General features: G+C 45.6%; 1 protein-coding gene across 1 annotated transcript; it reads left to right on the top strand.

Moving 5' to 3' along the window:
• Positions 1-87: 87 nt before the first annotated feature.
• On the top strand, positions 88-13066 carry LOC135084385 (protein IWS1 homolog). The gene is made up of 11 exons (XM_063979159.1): positions 88-297; positions 2278-2309; positions 2422-3668; positions 3758-3828; positions 3903-4062; positions 4591-4792; positions 6150-6317; positions 7968-8130; positions 9461-9572; positions 10185-10308; positions 11966-13066. The coding sequence occupies exons 1-11, from the start codon at positions 282-284 to the stop codon at positions 12089-12091; spliced, it is 2421 nt and encodes an 806-aa protein (XP_063835229.1). The 5' UTR covers positions 88-281; the 3' UTR covers positions 12092-13066.
• Positions 13067-18719: the final 5653 nt, after the last annotated feature.

Below are 18719 nucleotides of genomic sequence, written 5' to 3'. Positions count from 1 at the left end.
TGTCACCTTGACGTTACTATTTTAACGATCCGCTCAATACTCGAGTTACTCGATATAAGTTATTTTCCATCCGAGTGGTTCCGTTCCGAGTTCGTAAGTCAGTCGGCAAAATAAATGTGTCAATTTCATTGTAAAAAACATTGGATTTGTGACTGTCAAATAAAATGTCGATTTTACAAAATTGCGGAATGAACACTGTTTAAATCTAGTTATAACTTCGTGTTCTCGTAATTGCAGCTGAGAAGCTGTAGGGAAGTCAAATAAAGTACTAATCACACAAGATGGATGTGGACACGGGTAAGTTTTGTTTATCATAAAAACATAACCTCACCTTACATCGGTTTTTAAGCAAAAACATATTTTTACCTAAGTTTATTACAGATTACATTAACATACGTTTGAACAAATTAATTTATCTTTATCTTTATCATATTTATGTGTAGTTTCCGTTATGCTAGTAATTTATTTCATATTATTGATATGGAAGTGCTGACTGTATTTAATTCTATAGTAATTTTGGCTGATGTTTCGTCTATTAATACACCACAAACTGAAATTCAGTGGACGCTGAGCTTTATCAAAAATCCACGAAAGTTTAAAGTGCAGTGAAGTGATAAATGTATGAAAAAATAGAAACACTTTGAATTTGAGCATGCATCTAATGTCGAGTGGGTTGACATGTACAATCCACTTTAGACCCAATGGCGTCTTGAAACCTGCTTATGGGAATACTTGTCTCCACGGGATCCATGAAAAATAAATAGAATTAAAACACCCATGTTCTATTGTACCACAAGTAATTAATGATAATCTCAACATTGGCAGAAATAAACCACCCACAGAGTAGGTTTGGTTGCCAATAAGTATAAAAATGACATTTGTTAAAAAAAAATACCATGTTTTATTTTAATACCACTAAGTCCATTAAGGTTGTTTACATTTGAAGATTAGATAACATGTTTTAAAACTTAAGTACATGAAAGTAATTTGCAAATTAATTACACAAGGTCTTTAGATTGTAGTTGTGTCTGTGTACTTGTATATTACAGTACTATAGTAAATAATTATGTATTTAAACTTGTGTTGCATAATTTGAATTGTAACTTAATATCATGTCTCATCAGTCTGTGACATCATCTGGTGCAACCTGTTTGAAATATCAGGCAAAAACAGGTAATATTCTTTGGCTGAACTGAACTGTGATATAGATACAGTGGTGTAACAGAACATGCATATTTCATCATCTTTTTTTGTGGAAAAGCGCGAGGTCCTCCTACTATCGTCGGATAGGACACACTCATGGAGCTGTAGTCACCATGAGTCTCTTTGACGGGAAGCATAGCGCATTTTAAGAGCACACTTTTTATGGAAGCTTATAGTTCATTCAACTTATGATGGTGATTTAGACAGATAAAACGTTTCGTTTTATGATTCTAACTTTCTACGAATAAAAATATTGAGTTGTAAAAATCAATTACTTTTTTGTGTTTTCATCCTTCCAAAATATCAATCACTAATCTTTCTCAATTAACCTAAACAAGAATTTCTAATTATTTATTAGTTTATTATTTAGAAAAAAATGAGAAAAAATATTAAATGAATTGCTTCTGCATTAGTCGGAACGTTTGCTCATAGGGATGGGACATAAAAAATCGCAATAAATCAGTAATCGGCATGGTGGTCATCTTACCATCGAATCACGATTATTATCTCAGGCAGGTCAAAGCTAAGTCAGTACGTGTGCGTTTGCCTTTGATGACGGTTTTGTTTTATGCGATTTCTCCACGTATTGTTTGTTATTGTTACTTTGATGTTTTATTGAATAAAATGCATATATTTAATTCTTTGTGATTTATTTTGTACCACTAAGAATATTCACGTTTATTCCATTTCCAGATAGTTCAAATTCATAGATATAATTTTGATCAAGATTAAAAATCAAACAAATAAAAGGCGATTAGATTTCTATAGAAAATATTCTCGATTCTAAAAAATATCGATTAGGTTTATAAGGAGCGCCTCACTAAATAGAACTGTCATAATCACCATCTTACGCTGAATGGACTATAATTAGACTGCTGGCATTTTGTTATGTTCTTTTTACCTTTACTTTGGTACCAACCAACCAAATGTATTATCATACTGCACAGTTAATTCTGACTGCTTAATATTTCTACTCTAGGTTTAGAAGACAATATCAATTATGATAAAATCTTCTCTGAATAGAATTTTGAGTTTATGCAAAAATATACTTAGACATTAATAATATTGTTACAGATGGTCGAAAATCTCGCTCAAGGAGCAAATCTGTGAGTATATTTTGTGAAGTAACATCAATGATACTTTATTTATAATGAGATGTACCGGTCGTACCTGTCTATCTGCTAAGTATAACGTTTTCGATTAATATAATTTTTGCAGGCGGAATCCACTTCAAAAATGTCTCACGACGGGTCCCCACAGTCGAGGCGGTCTTCCAAGTCCAAGTCCCGCTCTCGCTCGCGCAGCGGCTCGCGCTCGCGCTCCGCCTCCCCGCGCTCCCCGCAGTCCCCGCGCTCGCCGCGCTCGGCCCGCTCCCGCAGCGGCTCGCGCTCCCGCAGCGGCTCGCCCGCGCGCTCCCGCTCCCGCAGCAGATCAGGGAGCGCATCTCCGAGGAAATCCAGATCACGAAGCGGGTCGCCGGCCAAATCTCGCTCCCGAAGCGGATCTCCCAAAAGATCTCGCTCCCGCAGCGGATCACCGAGGAAATCCCGCTCTCGCAGCGGTTCACGAGCGAAATCCCGCTCTCGCAGCGGTTCACGAGCGAAATCCCGGTCTCGCAGCGGTTCACGAGCGAAATCCCGCTCTCGCAGCGGTTCACGAGCGAAATCCCGGTCTCGCAGCGGATCTCCGAGGAAATCTCGCTCCCGCAGTGGATCCCCGAGAAAATCTCGATCGGGGAGCCCCTCGCCGACGCGATCGCGGTCCGGCAGCGCCTCGCCGGCTAAGTCTAAGTCTCGATCGGGCAGCGGCTCTCCCAAGAAGTCTCGATCTAGAAGCAAATCGCCGGCCAAATCGAGAAGCAGATCTCGCAGCAAGTCCAAGTCCAGAAGCAAATCGCCCGGCGCCAAGCGCTCCAAGAGCCGCTCGAGATCCCGCTCGCCGGAGCGCATGGAAGTAGACGGCGACGGCGAAGCCAAACGCGGCCGCTCCCGAAGCGCTTCGCGAGAAAGGAGTCGGTCACGGTCCAAGTCGCCGGCGGGTTCTCGCGCCAGTCGTTCACGTTCGCGATCGGGATCGCGAAAATCTCGTTCGCGCTCCCGATCGAAGAGCGCCGGACGCGACAGCGCTAAGAGACGCTCAAGATCGGGGTCACGCAAGTCACGATCGCGATCCCGCTCCCGTTCTAAGTCCAAGTCAAGATCTCGGTCTCGTTCCCGCTCCAAGTCCCGGTCTCGATCTCGCTCAAAGTCCCGATCTCGATCGCGCTCCAAGTCACGCTCGCGCTCCCGCTCACGTTCCAAGTCACGCTCGCGCTCCCGCTCACGTTCCAAGTCGGGCTCCCGCTCGCGGTCCGGATCCCGGTCCAGGTCCCGCTCGAGATCCAAGTCCCGCTCCAGGTCTCGTTCGAGATCTAAATCCCGATCCCGCTCGAGATCCCGTTCCGGGTCTGCCAAATCTAGGTCAAGGTAAATATCACTCACTAATTACTGCATTTTTTCCTCGTCTATTTATCAGGTCACGCTTAATTTTTCCTCGATTCTTTAACCTTTCGCAGGTCTCGTTCGCGGTCTCGCTCACGGTCGCGCTCGAGCTCGCGCTCCGGCTCCGGCTCGCCGTCCCGTCGAGGTAACCCGTCGAACAATTTATTATTCCGTTTCCCTTCGTTGTCGGTTCGCTACATGGTTGATTTCTCCCGGAAGGCAAGAAGCGGCGCGCGGTGCGCCTGGAGTCAGACGACGAGGGCGGGGAGCGCGCGGGCGGCGAGGGGGAGGGCGCGCCCGCGGGCGAGCCCGGGGCCGCCGCGCCTGCGACCGCCGCAGACGACTCCTCCGACGACGAGGGCCCAGTCGGGGGAACGAGGTGACTGACGTTCCATAACACGTGGCCGTGTGTAAAGCCCGGTCTCTGAGCACGTAGAATTTTGACCAGGGATGTTTCCTGGGTCAAAAAGCAAGAGTTTTAATTAGTCCGTCAGTTAACTTATCAAAAAATACTCTACACGTATTTTTCACTATTTCAAACTAATGAAAATTGAAAGAGATAAAGCGCGCCAAAGTTCATAAGATGAGGCCCGTGACGTCAATGCGTGCATAAAAGTGCCGCACGTTGTGACGTCGTGCGGAACTTCAACGCACCATAACTATGTAATTATTTGTTAGATTGACGAATAAAAATATATGTGTCCAATATTTTTTGATATTAAACATGACGGACTAAAAAAATTTTTTAGGAAACTAGCCTAATCGCCCGTCGCACAGTCGCGACAGCAATATAATCACGCGCGAGCGATAAGGACGGGTAGCTCGGGGTCATCGGACGAAATTCTACGTGCTCGGCGACCAGAGCATAGCTCCGACCGTCGTCACTGACCGGTTCGAGGTGTTCCAGCGCGGAGATGCAGGGCGGCATGACGGACTTCGAGATCATGATGGCGCGCAAGAAGGAGGAGCGGCGCGGGCGGCGGCGGCGGCGCGACATCGACATCATCAACGACAACGACGACCTCATCGCGCACCTGCTGCAGCAGATGCGCGCCGCCGCCGACGACGACCGCGACCTCAACAAGCGCAACCAGCCCGCCGTGCGCAAGGTGCGGCACGTCACCCGAGCGCGGCCGGGTCACGTGGCTCGAGCCCCGAGCGAGCGCGGCCCGGGCCACGTGACTCGAGCCCCGAGCGAGCGCGGCCCGGGCCACGTGACTCGAGCCCCGAGCGAGCGCGGCCCGGGCCACGTGACTCGAGCCCCGAGCGAGCGCGGCCCGGGTCACGTGACTCGAGCCCCGAGCGAGCGCGGCCCGGGCCACGTGACTCGAGCCCCGAGCGAGCGCGGCCCGGGCCACGTGACTCGAGCCCCGAGCGAGCGCGGCCCGGGCCACGTGACTCGAGCCCCGAGCGAGCGCGGCCCGGGTCACGTGACTCGAGCCCCGAGCGAGCGCGGCCCGGGCCACGTGACTCGAGCCCCGAGCGAGCGCGGCCCGGGCCACGTGACTCGAGCCCCGAGCGAGCGCGGCCCGGGTCACGTGACTCGAGCCCCGAGCGAGCGCGGCCCGGGCCACGTGACTCGAGCCCCGAGCGAGCGCGGCCCGGGCCACGTGACTCGAGCCCCGAGCGAGCGCGGCCCGGGCCACGTGACTCGAGCCCCGAGCGAGCGCGGCCCGGGTCACGTGACTCGAGCCCCGAGCGAGCGCGGCCCGGGCCACGTGACTCGAGCCCCGAGCGAGCGCGGCCCGGGCCACGTGACTCGAGCCCCGAGCGAGCGCGGCCCGGGCCACGTGACTCGAGCCCCGAGCGAGCGCGGCCCGGGTCACGTGACTCGAGCCCCGAGCGAGCGCGGCCCGGGCCACGTGACTCGAGCCCCGAGCGAGCGCGGCCCGGGCCACGTGACTCGAGCCCCGAGCGAGCGCGGCCCGGGCCACGTGACTCGAGCCCCGAGCGAGCGCGGCCCGGGCCACGTGACTCGAGCCCCGAGCGAGCGCGGCCCGGGTCACGTGACTCGAGCCCCGAGCGAGCCATGATAGCCTAAACACGTAGGGGTGTCGCTCTCGATATAGTTTATTCAATCGTCAAAACTGCATTCATCATCATCATCATTTCAGCCACAGGACGTTCACTGCTGAACATAGGCCTCCCCCAATGACTTCCACGTCGTCAGGTTTATCAGGTCGTCGGTACACCTTGTGGGTGGACGTCCCACGCTGCGTTTGCGCCTGCCAAGCGTGACGGGTATTGGCAACTCCCCCCTCCCCTGAAAAGTACATTATTCAATTTCAATACAAAATACTTTTCCCTGTAGAGTAAGCATTTTTCCATAATATAAAGTTTTTTAAATGATTTTCTGTAACATAGACAAGAAGCTGATCATATTTTTTTACATTACCAACGTGTATCTGTTTAGACCGTGTTTGGTGCGTTTGTATACCCTACTAATCTGTATTTGCTCTGATGCAGGTGTCGATGCTGAAGTCGGCCATGTCGCAGCTGATCAAGAAGGACCTGCAGCTGGCGTTCCTGGAGCACAATGTGCTGAACGTGCTGTGCGACTGGCTGGCGCCCATGCCCAACCGCGCGCTGCCCTGCCTGCTCATCCGCGAGTCCGTGCTCAAGCTGCTCATGGACGTGAGTGTCGTTAGTGTGCTGTGCCCGCCGCGTGGCTGTGCGACTGGCTGGCCCCATGCCCAACCGCGCGCTGCCCTGCCTGCTCATCCGCGAGTCCGTGCTCAAGCTGCTCATGGACGTGAGTGTCGTTAGTGTGCTGTGCCCGCCGCGTGGCTGTGCGACTGGCTGGCCCCATGCCCAACCGCGCGCTGCCCTGCCTGCTCATCCGCGAGTCCGTGCTCAAGCTGCTCATGGACGTGAGTGTCGTTAGTGTGCTGTGCCCGCCGCGTGGCTGTGCGACTGGCTGGCCCCATGCCCAACCGCGCGCTGCCCTGCCTGCTCATCCGCGAGTCCGTGCTCAAGCTGCTCATGGACGTGAGTGTCGTTAGTGTGCTGTGCCCGCCGCGTGGCTGTGCGACTGGCTGGCCCCATGCCCAACCGCGCGCTGCCCTGCCTGCTCATCCGCGAGTCCGTGCTCAAGCTGCTCATGGACGTGAGTGTCGTTAGTGTGCTGTGCCCGCCGCGTGGCTGTGCGACTGACTGGCCCCATGCCCAACCGCGCGCTGCCCTGCCTGCTCATCCGCGAGTCCGTGCTCAAGCTGCTCATGGACGTGAGTGTCGTTAGTGTGCTGTGCCCGCCGCGTGGCTGTGCGACTGGCTGGCCCCATGCCCAACCGCGCGCTGCCCTGCCTGCTCATCCGCGAGTCCGTGCTCAAGCTGCTCATGGACGTGAGTGTCGTTAGTGTGCTGTGCCCGCCGCGTGGCTGTGCGACTGGCTGGCCCCATGCCCAACCGCGCGCTGCCCTGCCTGCTCATCCGCGAGTCCGTGCTCAAGCTGCTCATGGACGTGAGTGTCGTTAGTGTGCTGTGCCCGCCGCGTGGCTGTGCGACTGGCTGGCCCCATGCCCAACCGCGCGCTGCCCTGCCTGCTCATCCGCGAGTCCGTGCTCAAGCTGCTCATGGACGTGAGTGTCGTTAGTGTGCTGTGCCCGCCGCGTGCCCACGTGACCACATGCTGACGTCACTTGTTTGTTCTGACATTATTTTATTTTCTCTATTTCTGACAGACTTAATTATTTTCATGTAATAAATGACATAATATTTGTAATTAATTTAATCGTGTAAATATAAAATATTTGTACGCTGACTAAATACAGAAAATTTTGGCGCTCTACTATAGTCTGGTCTGAGAGCACGTAGAATTTTGTCCAATGACCCCAAGCTACCCATCCTTATCGCTCGCGCGTAATGAGGGCTATCGTATTTATACTTAACAGTTGGCACCCCTGGCGATTGACAGGCCCTTACTCTACAGTGGCGCCATCTTGATGAGTGCAAATGCGATAGTCCTCCTACCACTTTAGCGCTCACCAGTTGGTGCCACAGTCTTCGCTACAAGCAAGTGACAGGACCTTACTCTACAGTGGCGCTAACTGGTGAGCGCTAAAACGATAGCCCTCATTATGTTGCTGTCGCGCTCGCACACTCACTGCGGGCACCCGTCGTACAGTCGCGACAGCAATATAATTACGCGCGGGCGATAAGGATGGGTAGCTTGGGGTCATTAGACAAAATTCTACGTGCTCACAGACCAGGCTTTAGTTTTAAAACCATTATGTTTACCCAAAATTGTGCAAATAAATATTAGAATTAGAATTTGTGTCCCCTTAGTTCCCCGCCATCGACAAGTCGCTGCTGAAGCAGTCGGGCATCGGCAAGGCGGTGATGTACCTGTACAAGCACCCCAAGGAGACCAAGGCCAACCGCGAGCGCGCCGGCCGCCTCATCTCCGAGTGGGCGCGGCCCATCTTCAACCTCTCCACGGACTTCAAAGGTGCCAAGGACACATTCAATTCAATTTATTCATTTAAAGATAACAATAAACCACATGGTTAGGAAATGGGTGCCTTATACGGGGTGTTAGGTAAATCGGTATATGAGCCGACACTAGCCCATGTTAACATGGGCATATAAATGGTATGGTGAAGTCAGAAATTTGATATCATCATTTAATTTTTTTTAATTTACATACAAAATAAATTTTATAAAATCCGATTTGTATGAAAAATAAAATAATTAAAATGAAGATGTCAATTTTCTGACTTCACAATACCATTTATATGACCATGTTAACATGGGCTAGTGTCGACTCATATACCCATTTACCTAACACCCTGTATAACTATGTTAGTAATTTATTTATTACTAGCTTTCCGCCAGCGGCTTCGCCCGCGTGGACTCCGGAAAACCCAAATATTTTACGGAACCCTATTTTTTCCAAAATAAAATATAGCCTATGTTACTCGTGGATAATGTAGCTTTCGAATGGTGAAAGAATTTTTAAAAACGGTCCAGTAGTTTTTGAGCCATTACAATCAAACAAACGAACAAAGTTTTCCTCTTTATAATATTAGTGTAGATAAAATATACCACTAATTATTATCCAACCCGTTCGGTAAGAAGTAGCCGAACGAAATGTCGGATAACGGGAGAGTCGTACCTTTCCGCAACGGTCTTCAGGATACTGTTGGGGCTCGCCCGTATTTTACTAAGCAACGAGGCAGTCTTCTTGCGTAGGACAGCAAAGAAGCCGTCAGTATGCGACTGAGCAAACATTTCCGAAGCACTGCAGAAGCGAGGCAAGCCCAACAGCACCCTGAACTCGTTGTTATATTGGACCCGAAGGACGCTACACGATTTCTGCAAGTACGTGGTCCACAGGTTCGTGAAGTGATGTAGTCTCGAAGTATGTTCCGTAACGCGCGATGTATTTTTGACAGATTCGATTTTCGATTCATTTATAAAAGTGCATTTTGTCTAGGGGCTAGCGTCATGAGTTGTATTTCTATTTTTTTTTCTGTCTCTTAATGTAATAATTATAATGCGGAATCGAGTGTATTTTCTCAACATGGCAAAATTGGTGCGGTGAGATAGTGGCGCCCTCTTGTCAATGTCTTGTATAATGTTTTCTTTTTTTTTTATTTAAAATGTTGGTTGGAGAGGCACCCGCTGAAAACCAGCGTCGGGGCACGCGTGGCTCGATTAATGCTGAGCGGGCGCCTTTTTCTCACAAAATATGCATGTATAGTTTTAAGTCCCTTTGTCCTCTTTTTTTTTTTTCTTTTGTGTCAAATAAAGTTTTTCTTATTGTTATTGTGTTGCAGCGATGACGCGCGAGGAGCGTCAGGCGCGCGACCAGGCCATGGCGGGCGAGCGGCGCCGCTCCGACCCGCCGCCGTCTAAGCGAGCGCGGACCATGGATCCCGACTCCGACCGGTAATGTTGCACTTGTAGTACTCACACTCACAACTGACGTTATTGGAATAGGGTCTCATAAAAAACTCTTGAAACTAATTTATTTTCTGCCTGATGGCTCTCAAAGAACACTTTACACCCGTGTGCCATACCTATCACATTTTCGGATCTGGATCTGGATCTGGATTCGATCTAGCGTTCACCAATTGTCACCGCTGCAGAGTGAGGTCCCGTCACTTGCTAGTGGGTAAGACAGTGGCGCGAACTAGTGAGCGTTCAAGCGGTAGTAGGACTATCGCATTTAAACTCACTAGGATGGCGCCACTGTAGAACCCTGTCACTCGTCAATGATACTGTTGTGTAAAAACGGTAGACTCAGATTGACCTGAGGAATTAGTGTGAGTTTACATCAAACATCGTCACTCACTAAGAGTGCGTAAAAAATACATTTTAATGTATGACGGATTGTACAGCGCCCCTAGCGGAAACTTTCAAGAACTACAATTTTCATATTTTTTTTTTAACACGCTTACTAGTGAGGACATTTAATTTTAATGTATTGTAAACTCAAACTTAGCCCTCTGTTGCGAAGTACGACGTCAACGCGTTATAACATTGCAATAATATCGCTTGTGTCTCCGTCAGGTCGGTGCGTCCGGGCGAGCCGGGCTGGGTGGCGCGCGCGCGCGTGCCGCTGCCGTCCAACAAGGACTACGTCGTGCGCCCCAAGTCCACCAGCGAGGTCGACATGTCGCGGGTACGCCTCCCACGTTACTGCATCATATTCTATTGCCTCCTCCCATAGCTGCCCAGCAACAAGGACTACGTCGTGCGGCCCAAGTCCACCAGCGAGGTCGACATGTCGCGGGTACGCCTCCCACGTTACTGCATCATATTCTATTGCCTCCTCCCATAGCTGCCCAGCAACAAGGACTACGTCGTGCGGCCCAAGTCCACCAGCGAGGTCGACATGTCGCGGGTACGCCTCCCACGTTACTGCATCATATTCTATTGCCTCCTCCCATAGCTGCCCAGCAACAAGGACTACGTCGTGCGCCCCAAGTCCACCAGCGAGGTCGACATGTCGCGGGTACGCCTCCCACGTTACTGCATCATATTCTATTGCCTCCTCCCATAGCTGCCCAGCAACAAGGACTACGTCGTGCGGCCCAAGTCCACCAGCGAGGTCGACATGTCGCGGGTACGCCTCCCACGTTACTGCATCATATTCTATTGCCTCCTCCCATAGCTGCCCAGCAACAAGGACTACGTCGTGCGGCCCAAGTCCACCAGCGAGGTCGACATGTCGCGGGTACGCCTCCCACGTTACTGCATCATATTCTATTGCCTCCTCCCATAGCTGCCCAGCAACAAGGACTACGTCGTGCGGCCCAAGTCCACCAGCGAGGTCGACATGTCGCGGGTACGCCTCCCACGTTACTGCATCATATTCTATTGCCTCCTCCCATAGCTGCCCAGCAACAAGGACTACGTCGTGCGGCCCAAGTCCACCAGCGAGGTCGACATGTCGCGGGTACGCCTCCCACGTTACTGCATCATATTCTATTGCCTCCTCCCATAGCTGCCCAGCAACAAGGACTACGTCGTGCGGCCCAAGTCCACCAGCGAGGTCGACATGTCGCGGGTACGCCTCCCACGTTACTGCATCATATTCTATTGCCTCCTCCCATAGCTGCCCAGCAACAAGGACTACGTCGTGCGGCCCAAGTCCACCAGCGAGGTCGACATGTCGCGGGTACGCCTCCCACGTTACTGCATCATATTCTATTGCCTCCTCCCATAGCTGCCCAGCAACAAGGACTACGTCGTGCGGCCCAAGTCCACCAGCGAGGTCGACATGTCGCGGGTACGCCTCCCACGTTACTGCATCATATTCTATTGCCTCCTCCCATAGCTGCCCAGCAACAAGGACTACGTCGTGCGGCCCAAGTCCACCAGCGAGGTCGACATGTCGCGGGTACGCCTACTACGTCACTGCTTTATATTTTATTGCCTCCTATCGAGTTATAAAGGATAGAGAAGCTATCGTAAGCATAATTGTTGCTCCATTTTGAAAAGAATGAAAACTAAGTTCGCTGCAGCGGCTTCATTAGTTCTATCGTCTTACCAAATTTTTTTTATTATTAATTTCTTTTAAAGACTCTTGGTCCGTACTCTTCTTTGTTTTTTTTATTTATTAGGTTTGTTGAGCTTATTTTCCGATTTAAATTTCACTATATCGTCACTTAGCTCTAAGTCGATTACTTAGAGCTACTGTAATTTCTGTCAATTTTTTTTTCTTTTTATAACCGAACTTAAAACATGCATGCTTTCTCCTAAATTAAAACGCTCTGTTAATATAATAATGTTCTCATAGTTTGAGCTTATTTTTGATATTCGCCGTTCGTTTCCAGACAAGCAAGAAGAAGATGACGCGGTACGAGAAGCAGATGAAGAAGTTCATCGACCAGAAGCGCATGAAGAGCGGCTCGCGCCGCGCCGTCGAGATTTCCATCGAGGGCCGCAAGATGGCGCTGTAGGCTTCTACGATTCACGGCCTCATACGAGTAGATAGGGATTTGACTGAAAACTTTCATGATTGTCGTTGGCTGATTACGGTTTTGTAACGTGACGGTTTAACCGATCGCTTCGCGTGATCCTTTATTTGCATTCTATAATATAAATAGGACCGTTGACGCTGACAATGATTCGTTGATTACTTCCTTCCTCTCCGACGTATGGTAATTAACGCTGAAAGGAGACTATTTTTTCTATTTCCTTAATTCCATGCAACTTAGTTACGTCGCGTCCACCTTAAAACGCAATGTATCCAAACTGGATAAGTTGTATGACATTGTAAGCTCAAAAATAAACGTATCAGTAAAGTAGCGAATCATCGGATTTGGCAATAATATTTGCGTGTATGTATGTGAGTCAATGTAAACGATATCCCGGCTTTGTTTTCGTCTCTTCGAGATTCTTCCGATAAGTATAATGGCGGTTGAAGTAGACATACGATTGTCGATTGTTCATTTTTCATTCACCATAATGATACTTGTTAGCGACTTGTACATATTTGTCGTGTCGCATGTCGAAGTGTTTACTCCTATTGTGCAATGAGTCTCGCGAGTCATGGATATTACCTTCTAAAGAGATTACGTGTAAAAAGTTTCTTTACTCATATTTAAAACTTTGTATTCTGTTAATTGATTTCATACCAAGTAGTCATTACTGTTTTAATGCGTCTACGTCTACAAAGATAATACGTAGTAGTTGACCATAACACAAATACTGATTATTATTAAACATTACATGGTCAATTTAGGATATTCGAATACGAAATTGATGTGGAGGGCGTTTTATATTATGAACTAAATTGGGGATTTTAAGGCGAAGTAGTTAAATGAATATGAATGTACCGCACAAAGAACCTCGCAGTTCTGTGCAACGTTCGCCCGACTTGTGATGTTGTGTAAAGTAAGATAATGACTAAAATAAACATTATTATTAAGTAACCGTTCGTTTTACTCAAATAAATCCTTATAGTTTTCGTTTATTTAGGGAAAAAATGTCACAGATATCACTTCTTTTGTCGTTGAAGTCAACAACCAAGGCATAATATTAATATTGAACTTGGCTCTCATTTCACATTTATGTTTTTGATGACACGAATTTTCATATCAGAGTGTCTACACAATTCAGACGCTAAGCATAGTGGCGTCTTAAATCTTTCTAATACAGATTTCATGTAAATTTTTTATTGCTCCAATAAAAAAAATATAATTATATCAATTTATTTATACTCGTATTAATTTCTCAAAGAAAATAAATTGTCTTCCCAAAATTTAAATAATTGCAGATGATAAATATTGCTATTCTTATTAAAATAAACTCATTGTATTTTATCTAACAAAAACTGAAAGATTGGAGTCGGGGCTCTGTGACAAACGATAACTGCACTCCATGCGCGTGCGCGGTGCGGCGGCGCGCTGGGGGGGGGGGGGGGGGAGGGGAAAGTACCATGCTAATTTTCGGGGAAACTCGCGCGTGCTGCGCACGCGCTCGCGCGGTTAGGTTCTAAAACGAACCTAACCGTAATTTTTCAGGAATTTTCAGTTACCGGTTTTCCTGAAACCTAACCGGTTTTTGTTAGGTTTCATTAAGTTAGGTTCTGAAACGAACCTAACCGTAATTTTTCAGGAATTTTCAGTTACCGGTTTTCCTGAAACCTAACCGGTTTTTGTTAGGTTTCATTAAGTTAGGTTCTGAAACGAACCTAACCGTAATTTTTCAGGAATTTTCAGTTACCGGTTTTCCTGAAACCTAACCGGTTTTTGTTAGGTTTCATTAAGTTAGGTTCTGAAACGAACCTAACCGTAATTTTTCAGGAATTTTCAGTTACCGGTTTTCCTGAAACCTAACCGGTTTTTGTTAGGTTTCATTAAGTTAGGTTCTGAAACGAACCTAACCGTAATTTTTCAGGAATTTTCAGTTACCGGTTTTCCTGAAACCTAACCGGTTTTTGTTAGGTTTCATTAAGTTAGGTTCTGAAACGAACCTAACCGTAATTTTTCAGGAATTTTCAGTTACCGGTTTTCCTGAAACCTAACCGGTTTTTGTTAGGTTTCATTAAGTTAGGTTCTGAAACGAACCTAACCGTAATTTTTCAGGAATTTTCAGTTACCGGTTTTCCTGAAACCTAACCGGTTTTTGTTAGGTTTCATTAAGTTAGGTTCTGAAACGAACCTAACCGTAATTTTTCAGGAATTTTCAGTTACCGGTTTTCCTGAAACCTAACCGGTTTTTGTTAGGTTTCATTAAGTTAGGTTCTGAAACGAACCTAACCGTAATTTTTCAGGAATTTTCAGTTACCGGTTTTCCTGAAACCTAACCGGTTTTTGTTAGGTTTCATTAAGTTAGGTTCTGAAACGAACCTAACCGTAATTTTTCAGGAATTTTCAGTTACCGGTTTTCCTGAAACCTAACCGGTTTTTGTTAGGTTTCATTAAGTTAGGTTCTGAAACGAACCTAACCGTAATTTTTCAGGAATTTTCAGTTACCGGTTTTCCTGAAACCTAACCGGTTTTTGTTAGGTTTCATTAAGTTAGGTTCTGAAACGAACCTAACCGTAATTTTTCAGGAATTTTCAGTTACCGGTTTTCCTGAAACCTAACCGGTTTTTGTTAGGTTTCATTAAGTTAGGTTCTGAAACGAACCTAACCGTAATTTTTCAGGAATTTTCAGTTACCGGTTTTCCTGAAACCTAACCGGTTTTTGTTAGGTTTCATTAAGTTAGGTTCTGAAACGAACCTAACCGTAATTTTTCAGGAATTTTCAGTTACCGGTTTTCCTGAAACCTAACCGGTTTTTGTTAGGTTTCATTAAGTTAGGTTCTGAAACGAACCTAACCGTAATTTTTCAGGAATTTTCAGTTACCGGTTTTCCTGAAACCTAACCGGTTTTTGTTAGGTTTCATTAAGTTAGGTTCTGAAACGAACCTAACCGTAATTTTTCAGGAATTTTCAGTTACCGGTTTTCCTGAAACCTAACCGGTTTTTGTTAGGTTTCATTAAGTTAGGTTCTGAAACGAACCTAACCGTAATTTTTCAGGAATTTTCAGTTACCGGTTTTCCTGAAACCTAACCGGTTTTTGTTAGGTTTCATTAAGTTAGGTTCTGAAACGAACCTAACCGTAATTTTTCAGGAATTTTCAGTTACCGGTTTTCCTGAAACCTAACCGGTTTTTGTTAGGTTTCATTAAGTTAGGTTCTGAAACGAACCTAACCGTAATTTTTCAGGAATTTTCAGTTACCGGTTTTCCTGAAACCTAACCGGTTTTTGTTAGGTTTCATTAAGTTAGGTTCTGAAACGAACCTAACCGTAATTTTTCAGGAATTTTCAGTTACCGGTTTTCCTGAAACCTAACCGGTTTTTGTTAGGTTTCATTAAGTTAGGTTCTGAAACGAACCTAACCGTAATTTTTCAGGAATTTTCAGTTACCGGTTTTCCTGAAACCTAACCGGTTTTTGTTAGGTTTCATTAAGTTAGGTTCTGAAACGAACCTAACCGTAATTTTTCAGGAATTTTCAGTTACCGGTTTTCCTGAAACCTAACCGGTTTTTGTTAGGTTTCATTAAGTTAGGTTCTGAAACGAACCTAACCGTAATTTTTCAGGAATTTTCAGTTACCGGTTTTCCTGAAACCTAACCGGTTTTTGTTAGGTTTCATTAAGTTAGGTTCTGAAACGAACCTAACCGTAATTTTTCAGGAATTTTCAGTTACCGGTTTTCCTGAAACCTAACCGGTTTTTGTTAGGTTTCATTAAGTTAGGTTCTGAAACGAACCTAACCGTAATTTTTCAGGAATTTTCAGTTACCGGTTTTCCTGAAACCTAACCGGTTTTTGTTAGGTTTCATTAAGTTAGGTTCTGAAACGAACCTAACCGTAATTTTTCAGGAATTTTCAGTTACCGGTTTTCCTGAAACCTAACCGGTTTTTGTTAGGTTTCATTAAGTTAGGTTCTGAAACGAACCTAACCGTAATTTTTCAGGAATTTTCAGTTACCGGTTTTCCTGAAACCTAACCGGTTTTTGTTAGGTTTCATTAAGTTAGGTTCTGAAACGAACCTAACCGTAATTTTTCAGGAATTTTCAGTTACCGGTTTTCCTGAAACCTAACCGGTTTTTGTTAGGTTTCATTAAGTTAGGTTCTGAAACGAACCTAACCGTAATTTTTCAGGAATTTTCAGTTACCGGTTTTCCTGAAACCTAACCGGTTTTTGTTAGGTTTCATTAAGTTAGGTTCTGAAACGAACCTAACCGTAATTTTTCAGGAATTTTCAGTTACCGGTTTTCCTGAAACCTAACCGGTTTTTGTTAGGTTTCATTAAGTTAGGTTCTGAAACGAACCTAACCGTAATTTTTCAGGAATTTTCAGTTACCGGTTTTCCTGAAACCTAACCGGTTTTTGTTAGGTTTCATTAAGTTAGGTTCTGAAACGAACCTAACCGTAATTTTTCAGGAATTTTCAGTTACCGGTTTTCCTGAAACCTAACCGGTTTTTGTTAGGTTTCATTAAGTTAGGTTCTGAAACGAACCTAACCGTAATTTTTCAGGAATTTTCAGTTACCGGTTTTCCTGAAACCTAACCGGTTTTTGTTAGGTTTCATTAAGTTAGGTTCTGAAACGAACCTAACCGTAATTTTTCAGGAATTTTCAGTTACCGGTTTTCCTGAAACCTAACCGGTTTTTGTTAGGTTTCATTAAGTTAGGTTCTGAAACGAACCTAACCGTAATTTTTCAGGAATTTTCAGTTACCGGTTTTCCTGAAACCTAACCGGTTTTTGTTAGGTTTCATTAAGTTAGGTTCTGAAACGAACCTAACCGTAATTTTTCAGGAATTTTCAGTTACCGGTTTTCCTGAAACCTAACCGGTTTTTGTTAGGTTTCATTAAGTTAGGTTCTGAAACGAACCTAACCGTAATTTTTCAGGAATTTTCAGTTACCGGTTTTCCTGAAACCTAACCGGTTTTTGTTAGGTTTCATTAAGTTAGGTTCTGAAACGAACCTAACCGTAATTTTTCAGGAATTTTCAGTTACCGGTTTTCCTGAAACCTAACCGGTTTTTGTTAGGTTTCATTAAGTTAGGTTCTGAAACGAACCTAACCGTAATTTTTCAGGAATTTTCAGTTACCGGTTTTCCTGAAACCTAACCGGTTTTTGTTAGGTTTCATTAAGTTAGGTTCTGAAACGAACCTAACCGTAATTTTTCAGGAATTTTCAGTTACCGGTTTTCCTGAAACCTAACCGGTTTTTGTTAGGTTTCATTAAGTTAGGTTCTGAAACGAACCTAACCGTAATTTTTCAGGAATTTTCAGTTACCGGTTTTCCTGAAACCTAACCGGTTTTTGTTAGGTTTCATTAAGTTAGGTTCTGAAACGAACCTAACCGTAATTTTTCAGGAATTTTCAGTTACCGGTTTTCCTGAAACCTAACCGGTTTTTGTTAGGTTTCATTAAGTTAGGTTCTGAAACGAACCTAACCGTAATTTTTCAGGAATTTTCAGTTACCGGTTTTCCTGAAACCTAACCGGTTTTTGTTAGGTTTCATTAAGTTAGGTTCTGAAACGAACCTAACCGTAATTTTTCAGGAATTTTCAGTTACCGGTTTTCCTGAAACCTAACCGGTTTTTGTTAGGTTTCATTAAGTTAGGTTCTGAAACGAACCTAACCGTAATTTTTCAGGAATTTTCAGTTACCGGTTTTCCTGAAACCTAACCGGTTTTTGTTAGGTTTCATTAAGTTAGGTTCTGAAACGAACCTAACCGTAATTTTTCAGGAATTTTCAGTTACCGGTTTTCCTGAAACCTAACCGGTTTTTGTTAGGTTTCATTAAGTTAGGTTCTGAAACGAACCTAACCGTAATTTTTCAGGAATTTTCAGTTACCGGTTTTCCTGAAACCTAACCGGTTTTTGTTAGGTTTCATTAAGTTAGGTTCTGAAACGAACCTAACCGTAATTTTTCAGGAATTTTCAGTTACCGGTTTTCCTGAAACCTAACCGGTTTTTGTTAGGTTTCATTAAGTTAGGTTCTGAAACGAACCTAACCGTAATTTTTCAGGAATTTTCAGTTACCGGTTTTCCTGAAACCTAACCGGTTTTTGTTAGGTTTCATTAAGTTAGGTTCTGAAACGAACCTAACCGTAATTTTTCAGGAATTTTCAGTTACCGGTTTTCCTGAAACCTAACCGGTTTTTGTTAGGTTTCATTAAGTTAGGTTCTGAAACGAACCTAACCGTAATTTTTCAGGAATTTTCAGTTACCGGTTTTCCTGAAACCTAACCGGTTTTTGTTAGGTTTCATTAAGTTAGGTTCTGAAACGAACCTAACCGTAATTTTTCAGGAATTTTCAGTTACCGGTTTTCCTGAAACCTAACCGGTTTTTGTTAGGTTTCATTAAGTTAGGTTCTGAAACGAACCTAACCGTAATTTTTCAGGAATTTTCAGTTACCGGTTTTCCTGAAACCTAACCGGTTTTTGTTAGGTTTCATTAAGTTAGGTTCTGAAACGAACCTAACCGTAATTTTTCAGGAATTTTCAGTTACCGGTTTTCCTGAAACCTAACCGGTTTTTGTTAGGTTTCATTAAGTTAGGTTCTGAAACGAACCTAA

The sequence above is a fragment of the Ostrinia nubilalis genome, chromosome 26, assembly GCF_963855985.1.
Source record: "Ostrinia nubilalis chromosome 26, ilOstNubi1.1, whole genome shotgun sequence".
Lineage (NCBI taxonomy): Eukaryota > Metazoa > Arthropoda > Insecta > Lepidoptera > Crambidae > Ostrinia > Ostrinia nubilalis.
Note: the sequence above shows the minus strand (reverse complement) of the source record. Positions and strands in the feature narration are given on the sequence as shown.

Excerpts from the sequence above, each read along its gene's own strand:
- LOC135084385 (XM_063979159.1), top strand. Across the intron at positions 4,063-4,590 it reads GGCCCAGTCGGGGGAACGAG|CGCGGAGATGCAGGGCGGCA; the intron begins GTGACTGACGTT and ends GAGGTGTTCCAG. Across the intron at positions 9,573-10,184 it reads ATGGATCCCGACTCCGACCG|TGTCTCCGTCAGGTCGGTGC; the intron begins GTAATGTTGCAC and ends TAATATCGCTTG.